The 18,151-nt window shown below is 46.4% G+C and overlaps 2 protein-coding genes across 3 annotated transcripts in view; one reads left to right on the top strand and one right to left on the bottom strand.

Annotated features, from left to right (window-relative positions):
* Positions 1-242: 242 nt before the first annotated feature.
* Positions 243-14,092, top strand: F9 (coagulation factor IX). The gene is made up of 8 exons (XM_027890434.1): positions 243-378; positions 3,214-3,377; positions 3,739-3,763; positions 5,653-5,766; positions 7,412-7,540; positions 9,611-9,849; positions 10,376-10,493; positions 13,328-14,092. The coding sequence occupies exons 1-8, from the start codon at positions 312-314 to the stop codon at positions 13,873-13,875; spliced, it is 1,404 nt and encodes a 467-aa protein (XP_027746235.1). The 5' UTR covers positions 243-311; the 3' UTR covers positions 13,876-14,092.
* Positions 14,093-15,551: 1,459 nt separating this feature from the next.
* MCF2 (MCF.2 cell line derived transforming sequence) overlaps positions 15,552-18,151 on the bottom strand; it is a 62,780-nt gene continuing 60,180 nt past the window's right edge. For both annotated transcript variants that reach the window (XM_027890427.1, XM_027890425.1), the window contains one exon: positions 15,552-17,475. In XM_027890427.1, the coding sequence (XP_027746228.1) occupies positions 17,435-17,475 (41 nt within the window). In that variant the 3' untranslated portion in view covers positions 15,552-17,434. The remainder of the gene's footprint in view (positions 17,476-18,151) is intronic.

Raw genomic sequence — 18,151 nt, 5'->3', positions numbered from 1 at the left:
TAAAGTGGTTCTCTGAAGCTCAATCTATTTATTCTTGAGCAATGCTCAACCCCTAAACATGGCAGTAATATCCCACACAGCAGAAGACGAGCCCAAGGACTGCAAAAAACCTGGCATATTTCTTGCGTGTGGACGTGCCCCCTCCAATAGCACCCATGCTGTCATTTCAAGTTTCAGCAATGGCACATCTGGGGACCTTAAATTAAAGGGTTACCCAGTGTCAATAAGCAAGCACTTGCACTTTGGAACTATTGACTGAGCTCCACCGCACGAACAAGTTGTCAGCAAGCGGTTGGGGTGGTGGAAAGAAAATGGCAAATATCCCCCTCGTACTCTCCATTTGTCTTCTGGCAGCTTGTCTTGGTGATGAAAGTGCAGGTGAGTTCATTTAAAACCTAGAAAATCCTTCTCTTTTGGGTACTGGGTGTTACAGACACTGGCAAAGAGACAGTTTGTCACTTGACAGTGGGACAGCTTGTGCAGTCTTATGGGAGACGACAGCTCAGAGGGATTGCTGCATTTCATAGCTCCTCCTTAAAGCCCTGGTTCTTCTCTTGGGAATGAAATAATAGTTTTTATGCTGATTTTACACAGACTGTGTCACAGGGATTAATTTTAAGAATGGAATTTTTCTTAGATTTTTTTTTTTTTGCAGCTTTTGAGCTTTCAGAGCTTGATTCAGCCATTTTAGAATGCACACACACACAGAAGGAAAAAAGGGGAGAGAGTTGGTCGCTGAGTAACGTCCACACATCTTTGTGTGCCATCACTTTGTCCTGGAGTACAAACAAGTGCTCACATCCATAAAGCAGTCATTGGATTTGCCACTGCAAGGGTTGTTTAAAGCTAAGCCCAGTGTGAATTTAACAAAGACTGTAAGATGTAGCCAAAACTGTAGACAAGATAGAGCAGTTGATGGATGTGGGCAATCACACATAGTAATGCAGGCTGTTGCTTGATTTATCTGCAGCAGCAACAGTTCCAGCAGAGTCTGGTTCACATCCAGTGTGAGTTCTTGTTTGCTCCAAGGCTGGTCTTTCTTCTTTCATTAAAACATTGCTAGTAGCAGGTTAAAAAAAGGCTCTTTCAAAAATGTTTGATAAGCAGTAAAAAGTGAGCAGAACCTCATATTGGTACCACCACCCACCCAGGTGTACCCACAATAAAATACAGTATTCAGCTGGCAGGTGTGCCCCCCTAGCACTTGGCCCAGAGACCCATCTCACTCTCTCAGATACTGGCTCAGAATTTGTTAAATCACATTTGAGTGTATTCATAGTGTGAGGATGGTTTCCAGCCAGGTGAGTGCCATTCCTGTCACCCTACAGGGCCTCCAACCTTCAGTCCAAATCAAGTTTTGCTTGTAAAGCAGCATGTGGGATCAGTAAGCAATGGAGAAAACCTAGAGGGATATGAGGGAAGGTAAAACTGCATTCATTCAAATGAATTCTCTCCATTAAATGGGTTAATCACAGCAGGTGCCTGGCATATCCCACTGGGAAGAGAAGAAGGAGCATGTCTGACACAGCTGCCTCCCTCCATGCAGGGCAATGTGCAGCTGTGCCCACACCATGTTCCCTGGGCACTGAGCACATGGGGAGCCCAACAGGGTGAAAAAACCAAGGAAGACTGCTCCATCATTCCCACCTGAGCCTTTCCAGTCCAGCTTGGGGTCAAACTGGAGGCTGAAGCCCATGCCAAGAGGGAAAAGGGACAGGTCTCCCCCAGCCAGGATGTGCCCCTGGTGCCACACAGCTGGGAGTACATTCACGTCCCACACATAAACCACAACCCTGCAGCTGGGAGGGGACCAGCAGTGTTTGAAACAAGCCTGGCTTCATCAGAGGTCAGTGCTCTACCCATCCTTTTCATTTTAACCAAAACCACACTAGCATGAGGAAGGTAGAGGTGCAACCTTGCTGTACAGTGATTAAAAGCATTGCAAAATCTGTTAGTTCAGTCTCTTGCAGAGAGATCTGACAGTGAAGGGGCTTGTTACACTGTCAGTGGCATAGTGTCAGTCAAATCAGCCTGCTTGGGGCTCACGGGAGCTCGACAAAGCTGATCATCTGAAGGCTTGGTGAGGCTGGGGTCTGCTCTGCATTGGGAGCAGGAGTTAGCCACGAGATGGGACAAGTGACTGGTACTCACCCCTCACCCTCCTGTATGCCCACATGGCTCAGCTCTCTTTAGCCCTAAGAGGTGTCAGTCCAAGAGATACCCAACTCCCTTCCAGCACAGAGCCCACAGATGAGGGTCTGTGTCTCAGGTGGTCACCAGCAGCTCTAAGAGCTGCTCTACCGTGCCATCTGGTGACAAAAATGGACACGCTGCGAGTGCTAAGGGAGGGTGGAGAGAGAGCAGAAGCTGGGGAAGCAAAGTGGGGAGTTCCTTTGGGTGAACAATGTGTTTTAAAGCAGTGGGATGGGGGAACAAGAGTCGTCAGCAGAGATGGGATTCCCTGAGAAGGGAGTCAGAAGCAAACTCTGGCAGGAGGCTGTCACAGGATGGCAACTGCTGTTGTCCCTGCTGATGGGATGCATGGCCCAGGAGATTGACCAGCCCACTGAAGGATGCACACACCCTTGTTGACGTGACCAAGGCCCAGGGGGTGAGGAAGGCTCATGCCACCCTTCCTGCCAGCAGGAAATGGTGGGACCCAGGCGCACAGGCAAGGATGAGAAGCAGGGAGAGAAGGAAATGGCCTGTCGCTTCCAAGGGCTGCAGCTGCTTGCAGAAGCAAATGGCCTTTCACAGCCAGAACAGACAGAGGCAGCTAAAGTGGGACAATTTCTGTGTCCAAACAAGACCTCACCAAGCAGCATCATGAAAAAGCCTATTATTTTCCCCTCTCAAACAGCTTATTCTGTCTGTGCATCTGTGATAGGAGCTACACCATCTGCTTTGGGGTATTTTAAGCATCAAACTTCAGGGCTCCCAATCACTATCTTGCCATCAGTCATTTCTGTCTATTGACTATTTTGATACTTTGTTCTCCAGATTTGATGCTTGGGATTGCACTTAAGTCGGGCACCAAAGAAACTTCAGGTAGATGATAACACTCAGGAAATGTCCCTGGCCATGGGGCAAGAGGGGGGTGAATGCCTGAAAAGGACTTGCTTTCTGGGAGAGCAAAGCCCTGACAGTCCATCCCAGCTGTACCACACAACGGTACATGCTGCTCTCCAGCCCCTATTTCTGTTCAAATTGCAGTCTTCATCGAGAACAAAGAGGCAAACTCGGTTCTGCAGAGGCAAAAACGAGCCAACTCAAACAGACTAGAAGAGTTTATTCCTGGGAACCTCGAGAGAGAATGTATGGAAGAAAAATGCAGCTTTGAAGAAGCCCGAGAAGTATTTGAAAACCAAGAGAAAACAGTGAGTATCACTGCTGCAAAATGGCAACACCTTGTTCCCCCCTGCCCACACCTCTACAAGCCCTTCCAGTGAGGCCCAGAGGGGGAAGAGGAGTGAACAGCAAGGGGAAAACCTGCAGGGCCAAGAGCAGCATCTGGCATGGCTGATTCTCATTCATGATCCATCTCTTGGGCTGGGGAACCACTTTAAAAGCTTTGTTGGTCACCATTGGGATTATCGAGGGTGGTTTCCCTTCAAGTCTTTTCCTTCAGTTTTGGAGTCATCCGTGTACTACTTCAGCCAGACAGTGCTCAGAAATTAGAAAACAAAGGAAACTTCTTTTCTTTTTTTTTTTTTTTTGTTTTTCTTCTTTCCTTTGCAGATGGAGTTTTGGAAAACATACATTGGTAAGAGCCACTTTCTTCCTGTTCAAATGATTAATATTCATCTCTCAATGCATAAATAGCAGATGTTATTGTAACAAATGTATTCCAGCACCCAGAAACTGTGTTATGTCTCAGAGCCATGCACCCTAAATTCTGCAGCCACTGAGCCTGAGCCTGTCCTGTTGGTGTAGAAATGGCAAGCCAAAAAAAAAAAAAAAAAAAAAAAAAAAAAAAAAAAAAAAAAAAAAAAAAAAAAAAAAAAAAAAAAAAAAAAAAAAAAAAAAAAAAAATGTCTTAAGCATTTACTTTGTCCAGACAGGTTTTTTGGAACAAATTTCCAAAACCTCACGAAACAAAACCAATTCACACAGACATGGATCTGTTGAGCCTAGGCCATGCTCTGGGCTTCTGCTTTCAGCAATAATTAACACCCCTTCAGCAAACAGCAAGTGCTCTGTTCTCAAGCAGAGATCTCCAGATAAGGCCCAGCCTCATGAAAGCACAGCGTGAATCCCTAGAAATGCCGTATTAAAGTGGAGCCTCGACATGATCATAGCAAACAGCTGTTTGCAATTCACACCATTGCTCCCAAACCCTTACTTCACTGTTTTCTTTTTCCTTTTCAGTCTCCACCCCCAGCGACTCCTCATTCCCTTAGCAAAAAGATTTCAATGCCCACTACAACATCTGAAACTAATTTTAAGGACATTTCAATAAATGAACTGCTCCACAGATTGGCGAAGTGCCCAGAATATCTCACTAAAAACCCTTAAATAATTCAGATTATTCAGTCCAGACTATAAAATAAAAAAGTTACATTTGCATTGTAGGACTATCCTCTGAAAAAACAGCTGATGAAACTCAACACTGAGTTTGTTTCCCTGCCACAAATTAGCTCATAAAAAGTAAGGAATACCATATATTCCTCTGTCATCTGAAGTGCCTGGTTTAGTGTTTAGTTTACAAGCTGCTATTCCCAACATGTGTAGCCCCCAGGAGCTCATCCCTTGCACAACACTTAAGCCCCAGCTGCCCTCACCAGGGAGCAACAACTGCAATCCTCACCTTATGTGCAAACCCCAACACTGTAACTTAGACAAGACAAAACCATTTTGTTCCTGCTTGCAGTTTTACATTCCAGCCCGTTCCTGAAAGCACCATTAACTGCCACACTTCCTGGCAGGACACAAAACTCAGCAAGGCCTTCCCCTTCCTCTGTGCCTCGGCATAATCATTTCAAAGGGCGTTCGCTGCCATTTAATGTCACTGATTTACTCTTTCACAGTGTTAGATTGCCAGTTGTGCAATAGTGAATATTTCTGCTAAAGCCTCAGCTTCTCAGCTGCAGGCAACCATGAAAATAAAAACCCTGACACAGAAGGGAAAATCTAGATCAATTAATAATAGTACAAGACCGAGAAAGGAAGAGCAATTACGAAGGTTCTCAATCCTGATACACAGAGAGGTCTCCAAACCCAAATGGATGGATCCAAACTTTCATACAACAGACAGCACTGTTAAAACAATCCAGATTAGGATACTCTAACCACTCTTGAGGAAGCAAACCCTCTAAAATTGCCTGTCTAACCTGGCCAAGAATAAGGTCCTGTTGAGATGTTGCAGGAGGGTGACTGAAGAGGTGTTCTATGGAAAGGAGCAGAATTAACCCACACAGGACAGGGCACACAATTATTATTCTGGGTAAAGAGCTGGTGATGCTACCCCAGCACTGGCATTTTCAGCACACTTGGGTGCCAGGATCTGACTTATTTTTCATTACAAAGAAGGAAGCAATGCAGTGTCTTGCTCGTCTTTAGTAGGAGGCTTGCACAGAGCAAGGCTCCAGCACGTCATCGGCACCAGCCATGGTGGACACTCATATTTGTTAACTCTCCTGTCTTCTCTCCAAGATGGAGATCAGTGTGACCCCAACCCATGCAAAAATGGAGCCGTTTGCAAGGATGGAATAAATTCCTATGTGTGTTGGTGCCCAGCTGGGTACGAAGGCAGAAACTGTGAGATAGGTATGTACTGGGGGCTCATCCAGTGGTTGTTCTGCTCTACTTGAAATCCCATGGGATCAAAATAGGCACAGATTTTCATCCTACTAGGGGATGTTTCAGACACATTTTGCTTTGCTGTAAGGCACTGCAGAAAAGCATAAATTCAGCCTGTTGGCAATGGGATTTCAGGGGGGTGTGCTTGGGGATACAGGAGCAGATGTTCCTGTCCTCTCCAGCCCTTGGTCACGTCCCAGGTCCAGCTCCTCTGAGCACCTGCTCTTATGCAGGGTTCAGTGGAGACTCAGGCTCAAGGTCTTTTGTTTAGCTGCCAGCACAAATGTTGACAGAGAGAGAGAGAGAGACCTTCCTTTATCTCCCCAGCGCAAGCCTTTCTGGGGCTGTCAACATTCAGGGACAACATGCTCACCCACTGAAAGCAAGAGTTTTTAACTGACCCCATTGGGGTCCCCATTCTCCCACTTCTCTCCATTTCTCATGCCAGGATGGACAGCAGGTGCTGAGCAGGACAGGATTATCTCAACCTCCTCTCCACAGCACTCTGCTGAATTCGTAATTATAATTATCAGCAGCAACCTTGATTCTGAAGGCAAACAAAAGGCAAATATTTTCCTGATGGGTTGAGGAGTTTATGAAAACCAAACAGCTGATAATTTAAGCAAGAGGGATATTCGGCTCTTATAATATAATCAGGGGCTGTGCAACTTGCGTAATGTGCTAGACTCACTGCACTAATAAAAGATTCTCTTTCTAGTTGTGATTCTGCTCTGGCAAGAGAGGAGTGTACGTTAAAAAGAGCATTTCAAAGCTGCATCAAATTTAAATAGTCTCATTGCAGATTTCTTGTGGAAGTGAGACAAGAGCAAAAATAGAGCTAGAAGTGAGGCGTGAAGAGAAGCTCTGTAAAAATAGTAAATGATGGCATTAAAATGGCTACAGGAAGGGAGGTGTCCTTGAGGAAGTAGGAGTGGAGTTAATCTGCTGTGAAGTTATTTGAAAACTTGCTGAGAATTGAAAGGGCCTCTGCAGATTAGTGGTTTCCCACCTTCAAGAGATGGTGTTCCCTCCATGGAGGAGTGAGAGGTGGAGTGGGAAAAGACAGGTACAAGTCATGGGAATCTCATTCTGCCTCAGGCTGGGACATGTTTCATCAAACAACCAGCTGAAATAGGTCTTCCATGTCAGGCTGCGATGATTTATTGGTATATCAGGAATAACATATGGCTTCACTGGAAATTTCAACTCAGAGCCCAGTGATAATCCCAGGACAAAGCCCTGCTTGGGTTCAGGGCTTGCTCCCATCTGACACATTGTGTTCTCTACAAGCGCCCACACTGGGGCTGGATTGCTGTAAGCAGGGGTGGAAAGCAGAACAACAGCAGGGAAATCACATGGCTTGTAACCAAATATTTACACGAGTCCTTTAGGGTCAGGCTGCCAAATTTCATACAGCACGCAGCTGTTGGAGGCAGGAGATCGTGCCAGGACTCTGGGGGCCTTGTATAGGCTCCTCGATCTGCCTTCTTGAAAAGTTGCCTAAAGATCCTTCATTCAGGGATGTGATTTGGAAGGATGCTCTCCTTACAACAAATGTCTGACCTGTTGTATTTCAAAAAAGCTCTCACAGTTTTGTTTTCATTCCTTTCAGACTTCACTTGTGCTATTAAAAATGGAGGCTGCAAGCACTTTTGCAGTCATGACCCACCACAGAAGGTTGTGTGTTCCTGTGCTGCTGGCTATAGACTTCATGAAGATGGAAAGTCCTGTGAACCTACAGGTTAACTTTTAAACTGTTTTTAAGAGATTTGGATTACAGTTTTCAAGGTCTTGTCCTGGATTTAGATACATGAATCTCATAGAAATGCAATATCCTGTTGGCAACCAGACTTGTTTTTCTGCTTAGCAAATGTAAAGAGCCTGACCCTGCACTTTCCCCAAAGGCAGATGTGGGGTCTGGCTCAGAGGATTCAATTTAAACATCCTTTTTTTAGCCTAGGTGGGTGGAGAAGAAGGGTAGTTGTCCAGGAATTTGTTCATAAGGCAAATGCTGGTCTCAGATGGCTGCTCACACAGGCTACTCTCCCACCTGCAGCCATACCGTGTTTCTACATATGGATCAGTAGTTTTCTGGAGGCAGAAAAGTGATGTTCAGCTACACCAGCATCCAGCCAGCCAGAGCTCACTCCCACATTCTTCCAATAGGAGTTACTATTTGGTTACTGCTTCTACACTGAGGATGCCTTGGACTTTTTCAGAACAAAAGATGATCTTTCTAACTGTAAATCCTTCTAATAGTCCCTTTCATGGCTGGTCATCACCCATTTATAATTGCCTGAGTTGGGTGGATACAAACAAGTTGTGGTGGCGTGTCCTCCCAACAGTGTGTATTTGTACTCAGAGACTCTCAGTGACAACCTGTCAGACAAGGTGGTTTAGCTGTGGTATCAAGTGGGGTGGAAGAGAAATGCATTTCTTGAGGCTGCAGCTTCATACAGGGCTAAAGAATAGCTGGTTCTTGCCATATTCCCCACCTTTACCCTGCTCCTGAGCTGTTACAATAACTCTAACAGCATAGACCCAACCCACTACAACACAGCAAGCTAATTGGGCATGAACATCTGAGAAGCACATCTGGCAGGGGAGAGAGGAGACTTTGCGGACGAATATCTTGTCATCTAAAGTCAATTTAACATTTGATGCTATCATATTTCTAACACCTGAGTGTAACAGGTTTGCACATCCAAGCAGGTACCTGCACAGGTGAGTTAGTTTGCTAAGACCTGGCAGCCATGGCCAGGAATGGTCTGAAGTGCTGGCTTTCAGCAATCAGTGTAGGAAGTATCTTAGACTCGGAGTCCTGTTAACAGAGATAATTAAGAACTCAGGCTGTGTTGCCCAACATGCTGTATCACTTTCACTGGACCAGAAAGGTTTACTGTTAGCAATAAGATCATCTTTCAGGTTGGGTAATTGCCCTTCCTTCAAAAGCTTAGCTTTTGTTGGCTCTGAAGCCTTCATTTCCTGGCCTAACCTCAAGGGTAGCACTTGCCATCACTCAACTCTTATTTAAGTCCTGTTCCTAAAGCAGACTGTTTAACAATAGAGGATGAAATCTCCATAGGTCACACTCACATCTGATTTTACACTAATGTTTGTTTGCTCAGTGCTGTCAAAAGCTTTTCAGATGAAAGACAATGCCTGATGCTATTTACTATTTTGACTGCCACTATCAGCAGGAATTCAGCACACACTGCATAGGAAAGAAATGGGAAGAGCTCATCTGAAACAAGCCTGCAGATGAGATCCTAATTAACAGAGAAAATCTACAACTCTAGAAAGAGTTTATTAATGTTTTCCTCACCTTGGTGCCAAGCAGGATTATCTGTACAATTGGCAGATCTTATTTCCTGTCCTCTCCCAGCTGGACATTTATTGTTCTGGAGTCACTTGCCATAGAAATGTCAGCCAAGTGCCCGGCTGCCTGATATGAGCCTCCCAGGTATGCGCCACAGCATCCCACCGAGAGAAGGCACAGCTGCACCAGCCTGTCAGGCACGCATTCTCAACCAACAAGCTTTTTTCATTTTTAAAACTGTTCAGATGTCTTTTTTAAAGCCCAGAAACAATTTATGCTTTTGCTACTTTTACGTATTGCCAGCACTACAACTCAAAGGCACAGGCATGTTTGCACAGGGAACACATGGCCAGCACACTGACATGTGTCTCCCATGTCGGTCCAAAACAGGGTGGTGAGATGAGGCAGCATCTGCCTTCTCACCTGCTTCTTCAGTAGCTATAACTCTCAAAATGACACAGCCAGTCATAACTATGCCTGTTTCACTTGCAGTGCCATATCCCTGTGGGAAGATCACGGCTCCTGAAGCGAAGAGCAAGCTCACCCGATCCATGAACACCTTTGAGAACTGGAACATAACCAGTGATGACCACGAGGATGCTCAAGACGAGGTGCTCGACAACATCACAGAAACCAGCACTGCTGCCACCACGAAAATCACACCAATAATTAAGGAGGGCACCCGAGTTGTCGGCGGGACAGACAGCATGAAAGGCGAGGTGCCTTGGCAGGTACCAGCTATTTCTGCAACTCTTCTTTAACCCCAGCAGGCACTCTGTTAACTCATTTCTTTCTGAAAGCAGGACCATCTTACTTTTAAATACCCCAAGTCCATCTCTGAGGTTAGAATAGCACTAGGTCTCAAGTCTAACAGGAACACAGTTTCTTTCTTTACATGGTTTTATGTCACAGCAAAAAAAAGTTGCCTGAATGTGGGTCCACCTTGGCAAAAAAGCCACAAGAGCTTTACCTGGTGGGGCGCAAAGGATTTGGTACTGAGCTACAGCAATAAATTGCCCAGTAGTCCATGAATTTACCAAAATCAAGCTGAATTCTGAGGGAGGGGAGCTTTGCAAGAAACAACACAGCTCAGTTTTGAGCTCCATCAGTTTCAGCAGATCATAGAATCATAGAATGGTTTGGGTTGGAAGGATCTTAAAGATCATCTGGTTCCAACCCCCTGCCATGGGCAGGGACACCTTTTGCTAGTTCAGGTTTACACAAACTCATGGGTGTGACATCCTCCTGCTCCCACAGGTTCACCTGGTGGACAGTAATAATGTGGGCTTCTGTGGCGGATCCATCATCAACGAGAAGTGGGTGGTGACAGCAGCGCACTGCCTGAAGCCAGGCCATGACATCACTGCTGTGGCAGGTGAGCACCTCAGGCAACATCTGGACAGAGCAGGGGACTGACATGAGTCAGGGCTTGCACAGAACACTGTGATCCACACCATCATGGTGGGCAGCACTGTGGCACAAGTTGCTATAGGGCACAGGGGCCCCAGTTGCAGGTTGCAGCATTTCATCAGCCTGGTCCCTGCAAGTACCACCACCTCTGGTGGCAGCAGTGAGCTGGGTCTAGCCTTGGTCCCAAGGCCAGGGAGCTGCTGGACCATATTGTAAACACATTTCAACCTGACCACCCGCAAGCTCACCTGAGCCAAACACCCAGGATGCTTTAAAGCCCTATTGACTTCAGTTAAAATGCTGCCCCTTGAGCTGGTGTGGTGGATATTTATCTCTGCTGGCCACACAGGCCTCACTGGAGAGTTCTGATCTTGGAGATCACACTACGTTTTCACGCAGCTCTCAGAGAACTTGCAGGATTTGTGTGGCTGCTTCAAGAGGGGCATCAGTAACCTGACTACCTCCTTGCAAGGAAAAGATGACTACTTCTGCTCCTAACTTTTTAAAAGTCAATAGTATTTATGTACTGAGGTAGAGAAACTGGGCTAGCATGTTGGAAAGTGTGCTTGTAGAGCAGGGTCTCTGGAGAGTTAGACAGGGGCTGTGTAGCCAGGTTGCACAACAGGTTATGCTGCTACTTAAAAAACCAAATGTGTCTCTGCTTGAAAAATGGTGTTTCCCCCTGACTGGTGACACTCAACTGTGCCAGACCTCCTGCTAAGAAGCCTGCTGATAACTCAGCATGGGGCCTTGGTGAGCATCAAGGTGCCACATCTCACAGCTGTGGCAGAATCAGCTTCCCTAAAATATTTGTTTCTCCCCTGTATGAATATCGACATAGGTTACAATCCGTGCTTTCTGTTTAGGCACTATGAAATGTAGTAGTGACAAAAATGACATTTTAGCTCTGACACACTGAGTTTATACCTACACAAATGAGCTCATCAAAAGGGCTCCAGCTGCATCTTTATCTTCCATGCTAACATGCTCCTGAGTGTGCCTGGCTGGACCTTGGAGGCTTAGTGCCATGGAGCTGGGCACAACTGCCAGATCCTGGCAGGATGAGGCTCACAGCTTGCACACTCTCTTACTCTTGCAAGCTCACAGCTTGCACACTCTCTATTTCCAGGCAGTTTTGCTGGAAAGCTGAGTACGAAGTCCAGCCTTGTACCCACTAATGTCGAAAAGCATAAAATGCCCAATGCAAAACCAGTTTCCCCCCAAGAAAAGCACATATTTCACCTGGACAGAAGTTTTGTGTTTGCTGCTCATGCATGCAAACTGCCTCTCCTTTCAGGCTCTCTCCTGAACATCACACACTCCCTCCATTCAGGATATGTTATCAGACAAGTCCCCTTGCTCTCCCTTCACACCGCTCTGCGGCACTGCTGGGTTTCCGGGGCAGAATTTTGGCCAGATAGCAAGTCAAGAAAGCAAAATATGGTTTTGCAGGGCTCCAGGGACTATTGAATTTGTGCCTGCACCATGTACACAGCACGGGCAACATCAGAGTTCTTCACATCCCTTCGTGCTTTGTACATGATATCTTAGGAGGCCAAAAAATCTATAGCAGGAGGTAGGAGAAGCATTTCACTCTCCTGTGCATCTTTACTACTCCACTTTCATCTCTGAAGCATATTTTTAGGTCCCTAGTAGTAGCAAGCAGCCGTAATGTAAGAAAAACCGTCTGAAAGTCTCCCCCACATCTGTCTTGCGTTTACACTGTACAAACACAGCCTGCAAGGGAGCTGACATTCACACTCTGCAGCAAAAGAAGCCCTCCCAGAGCACATCGGCAGCACCAGCCACCCCTCCCACCTTCGCCAGCACTGGCGTGACTGCAAAAATGCACCTCACCTCTCTCGCAGGCTCCGTGCTGCTCCTCGCAGGCAGCCACAGCAGGCACAGGACACGGGCAGGGCCAGCAGTGCTGCAGATACTGTTTAGAGGAGACGGTGTATTCTGGAGATCACAGCAGAGCGTGTAGAAACCCCGCAGCAGGGGTTAAAAGCACCCTGCGCCTCTGGGGCTGCGAGAAAGCAATCGGGAAAAGCCATCCTGCTCTCTCCAACCTTCAGCACAGGCAGCACGCGAGCGGGAGGAGGGATACGGCTACAGGCGGACCCAACTCTGCCCATTCGCCGACCTGGGACCACAGAACATATTCCCTTTTCCTCTACCTGTTACACAAGCCGGGAGGGGAGGTAACAGGCTGCCAGCAACTCAGTCACAGGCACCTGAAGCTGCCGGCAGTGATTGAGAGCAGCTGAGCTTCGGGCGGGCAGTGGAAACTCGGGCACCTGTGAGCACCAGGATGTGGCATTTTGTAGCCTCCTGCAGCCCATTCTGCCCCGTGCATGTGTAGTTTTAGAAAAGGGAAGGTCAGGTTTCTTTCATTATTAAATTATTTATTTTAAACCACGATTTTTCATCAATGGGCTTTGTTCCCTTTGATGCAAGAACAACATGCCTTCATTGAGAGTGCTAAATCCCCCAAACAGCCACATTGCTACTAACTCTGGTAAAGCATCTGGATCTCTGGCACACGATTGGCCGATGTGAGCCCGGTGTCACGCCTATGGGTTTGGGTTCTGCCAACTGCAGGGATAGAGGAGGCGCTGCTGTGAGGAAACCTCCAGCATCCTTTGACAAGGAGCAAGCAACCTGGCCAGTATCAGTCTCCCAGCAATCCGAGGGCTCAGCTCTGCAGCCACTTGGCTGGGCTGGAATTGCATTGGCGTGGCCTTGCCAGGACATGATCAGTGAGGGATAGAGCCCAAGTCACACTTGTCTCTGTAGGTGAACACAACACTCAGGAGGATGACCACACAGAGCAGCGGCGTAAAGTGGTGAAAGCCCTTCCCCACCCCACGTATGACAGGTCCATCAACGAGTACCACAACGACATTGCCCTCCTGGAGCTGGACGAGCCCCTCGTTTTCAACAGCTACGTCACCCCCATCTGCCTCGGCAGCCGCGAGTTCACCAACGCCCTGCTGAAGCAGGGGACGGGGACGGTGAGCGGCTGGGGCGGCCTGCTGTTTCGCGGCCGGCCGGCCATCACCCTTCAGGTCGTCAAGGTGCCCTTTGTCGACCGGCCGACCTGCCTCAAGAGCACCTCCACCACCATCCTGCAGAACATGTTCTGTGCAGGCTACCCGACCGGGGGCAGGGACACCTGCGAGGGGGACAGCGGGGGGCCCTACACCTCTGAGATCGAGGGCACCTGGTTTCTCACAGGGATCACCAGCTGGGGTGAGGAATGTGCCAAGCCAGGCAAATATGGCATTTACACCAGGGTCTCCAAGTATGTGAAGTGGATAAAGCAAAACACGAAGCTGGCCTAACCCAAAGGAGTGTTGTGCTGTGCTGGGGAGGCTACACCGTGCTGGGGGATGGACTGATTGAGTGAAGAGAGACCCATAGCAATCTCCACCTTTTTGAGAAATCATTGCAGTTTAATAAACATTTCCAAATGAAATATCTTCTGCTCTTGGAAGGCAAAAGTTGAGAGAACACAATGAAAATGTGGTAATAAAGAAATAAAAAGCCCTTTTAGTGGTCCATGACTGTATTCCTGAATGCACTGGCACTGCTGAGGTGGTGTGAGTTCCCAAATCCTGAATGCAGAGGTTGGTGTGGATGAGCTGGGGCATGCCTCCCACGTGCCCTGGGCCACCATGCCACCAACATTGCCCAGAGCTGCCACACAGCACTATGGGCAAGGGAAGCCCAGCAGGCACGGGTGCCTCAGACACCAGCACCCACCATCAACCCAGCTGGAGGAGTCCATGAGGGAGGTGAACACACACAGCAGTGCACCCACATTGCTCTTGGCCAGGTGTTTTCATGTGAGCCAGGTGAGATGGATCACAGGCAGCAGGAAATGCTCCTCCTGCTTTAGGACAGCATAAAATTGACTGCAAAAATTACCTAAAATATGTATAAAACTCATCTAAAGGTAGTGGTTGCCTTTATGCTAATGATTTCTGCTGAGCCATGTTAGGATTACAAAGAGAACTGCTTATTGCTCATTACCTGTCCTGGTGTTTATATTAATCATGTTAAATTAGAGACTGCAGCAACAAGCACTGCTTTAGTGATGGAGAGTGTGTGCTGCCCTCCCCAAACAAGCTTGTGGGAGGTCCCCTGAGGGCAGGCAGCTTGGGAAACCCAAAAGGCAGACAGGTCCCTAGGAGACACCTGCCCCATGCCCAGGGTGGGCACTGGCACTGAGGCTCAGGAAAAGGGAGGTGGCATTCCAGGCAAAGGTGATGCTTAGCAGAGGTCCTTTGTCAGGGTGATTCAAGTGGGTTTAATTCAGTCCCCAGCTTCAAGAGAAGGGAATAATCCCAGAGGAAGGGAGGTTTACCTCTGATCAGTGCTGGTGCACCTTGTATCTCTTTCCATAGAAAAATCCAGAGGTGCGTGGGGAAGCAGCGTGGCCTTTGGGAACTGCACTAGGATGCCTGGTGTGGGCAGCTCGTGCACAGGCTTTACCACCCTGCAGGCACCATGCATGGGACACCAGCACATCCCTAGAGGCAGAACCCACTGACAAGGGTCTCCTCCCTCCCTGTTGGAAAGATGTGTCCCCAAGACCACTTCCCTGGCACCTGGAAAAGGGCTGTTGTTGCCCACAGAGCCCCCATGGACCCACCCATGAGCACAGCCCCTTGGTCCTCAGCCCAGAGGTCCCTCCTGACAGAGCTGCCCAGTGCTGGAATGAAGGGAAAGCTGTGGATGGAGATGTCCTGAGCCATGCTGGGATGCAGAGGAGGCTGGGGATGGAGACATCCTGAGCCAGGGTGGGATTTCAGTAGCTGCTCTTTCAGACAATTTCATTGCCACTACATCCAGCAAGAAGCTAATCGGATCATCTGCCACTGATTTACCTTAAAATCAAAATGCATATAAGAAGGTTTTAGTTGTTCCAAAGAAATTAAAACCAAAACTCTGGGAATTCTTTTTTTCTCTAGAATTATAGCAGAGGCGTCTTTGAACAGAATTGCATGTTCTCATATGGATTTATTTAACAAGTTTTTAATCTTTAAATATAGATTTAACACATTTTTTTACAGGTACATATACAATATAGTTCATTTAAACTTGCAGTCAGAGAAAATTCTCTACTGTAATTTATACATATACATGAAGAGCCTAGTTCAACAGCATACTCAGGGTAACATACCATGTCGTGTGCAAAGTTTTAAATGTTAAAAACCTCAGACTGTACATTCAGATTCGCAGAACTTATCAACCTCATAAATTAATAAAAGCATAGATTTAAAACTATGGAAGACAAAAAAGATTAAAACCATTTAATATGCAATGTGTGCTATGTTTGAGACAAATATTTACAGTTGTACCTCAAAATGTGTACTGTTACCACAAGAATTGTTACCACTATAAACAGCCCCGACAGTAACTTAAGACACTCCTATTTTTCCACCTAACAAGTGCATTGTGACCAATTTTAAAGTAGATGAAAAGAACCTTCAGTGGCTTAAAACCCCTTGGCTGTGATTGCCAGTGGCTGAAGGATACTGGGATCTTTCTAGGTCTTGTGGCGCTGCTCAGTTCAGACTCAGCTGGTCATGTTTTTGAGGGTGTGTGGGGGTTACCTGCAATAATGGCTACCCAAAGGGGAGAAATGTCCACTGTGTGATGGGGAACCCCCAGGCAACCACAGCCATCAAGTAATTTCACAATTCCTCCATACAAAAATGGTCACAAAACCCCCAAAACAAACCCCAGTATGTTTTAACTTAACTTAGGACTGTGTTTAAGAATCAGTTCACAAATAAAAGTCATAAAGGTCCCCCTTTAGTCCACAGCATAAACATTTCATTTGGATGGGACAGAGCAAATTCACTACTGCATGCACACTATTAACCCTGCTCTCCACTCAGTCAGGTGCTCTTTGCACACATCTGCTCAAAACCACCTGTACCTACCTATGTTCTACAAAAGCAAAACTAGACAAAGAAACACAAAATTAAATTATGAGTGGTCAACATTCTTTTTCCTTTCTCAAAAATTCAACAGATACGTTGTTGTTAAAGTTGCTGAAAAGTACAGTCTTATCACAAGAACATCCTTAGTGCAAACATGGACATTTAACTTGGATTTATGGCACGTGTTCCAAAAGTACATACATTAATGTAAACTTCAACACTTGCTAGATACAGGTTTCAGCCTTGGGACGCTTTGGGACCCTAAGTGATTGGTGACAACCCTGAGTTGTCAGTTTGACCTGATCCAAACTTCACTGAAATCAAGGGGACTGACTGCAATGAGCTTGGAGTCAGACCCTAAGTGCAAAAAGAGGATCTTTAGCGTTATTGCATCTTCACATGTGAGTCAGCCAGATGATGCTCTTACAGAACATTACATTCACATAGCTGAAGTAGATATTTAAGAAAAACCCACCCATAAAATCAATCAAGCAGGACATACAGCTTCTTTGTTTGGTTTTTTTTTTCTTTTTGGTTTACCAAAACTCAACTCTTTTATTTGCAACTTCAACAGTTGTCAGCTAATAAGTAGGCAAAGCCTACTTTAACCTGTAGAGGAAGTTTCAAGCATCTAAACAAAGTGTCTGGAAACTGTAGTGTACTTCTCTGATGAAACATGATGGATGTCATGGAAAAGCAGCAGGTAAAATTAATAAAATACCGTACTTTCCACAGGCGAAAAAAAAGAAAGAGCAGAGAATGGCTTCCTTTATGAGTATGAGAAGCTGCTTAGGACCCCAGTCCTGTTCAGTGCAGATGAAGCTGTGGAGGTCTGTGAATGTGATGAATAGTACAGGACAACTCCAACTATTGTGCTATTTCTCTGTAACACTTAGTTGAAAGCTTCCAAAGAGCATCGAAAATAGGATGCTACTAGTTCACCCTTAATTCAAGGGGAACTAAACTTTCTCGTGTTACACAGGCCAGCATCTATAAAGTAATGGAGAATGATGTTAATATTAAAGCATCTGATTCCAAGAAATACATTGTTCCCTGTAATCATGTAACATTTGTATAACATAAAAAAAAAGTGAACTCCTGCAGTTCTCCCTAAAAGATGAACTCCCGCTGGCTTCAGTGAGAGCCTTGACTAAGGCAGGACCACAGGGTTTGACTCATTTCCATCATCTATCACTTCATTATCACAGCAAGGCCAGCTGATATCTCCTCTAGACTCCTTATTTTGTCAGGCTCAAAATGGTTTTCTATGGTGTTACTAAATATCTGTTCAGTGAAGCTGGTTGGGATCTCAGGTCGTGGGAGGAGACCCTGCTTTACGTTTCAAAGGCCAAAAAGGAATCAGCATTGCCTTTAATGGACCCTGCATAAATACAAAAGCCTGTGGCTGCAATCATTAAAGTGCATGAGTGATAGTGCAAACAGCTGCGCTGCATCTGCAAACTACACGTGGCATTTTTAACAGAACTTGGACAAAACTTGCGCAGTTCAGCCAACATGCTTGTGCCAGCCCGCCAGAGCTCAGGAGTTCAGCCACATACAATAAATACCCTGGTCTGGCAGATTTGAGCCACAAAAGGGTTGCCTCAAGCTCACCACAGTCAAGAGGATGATCCCCAGCACCCTGGCCAGCAGGAGCAGAGGACAT

The sequence above is a fragment of the Empidonax traillii genome, unplaced genomic scaffold (assembly GCF_003031625.1).
Source record: "Empidonax traillii isolate 1590-97213 ecotype Southwest subspecies unplaced genomic scaffold, ASM303162v1 scaffold287:size763773, whole genome shotgun sequence".
NCBI classification, from domain to species: domain Eukaryota; kingdom Metazoa; phylum Chordata; class Aves; order Passeriformes; family Tyrannidae; genus Empidonax; species Empidonax traillii.
The sequence above is the reverse complement of the archived record's forward strand: the minus strand, read 5'-3'. Positions and strand labels throughout refer to the sequence as shown.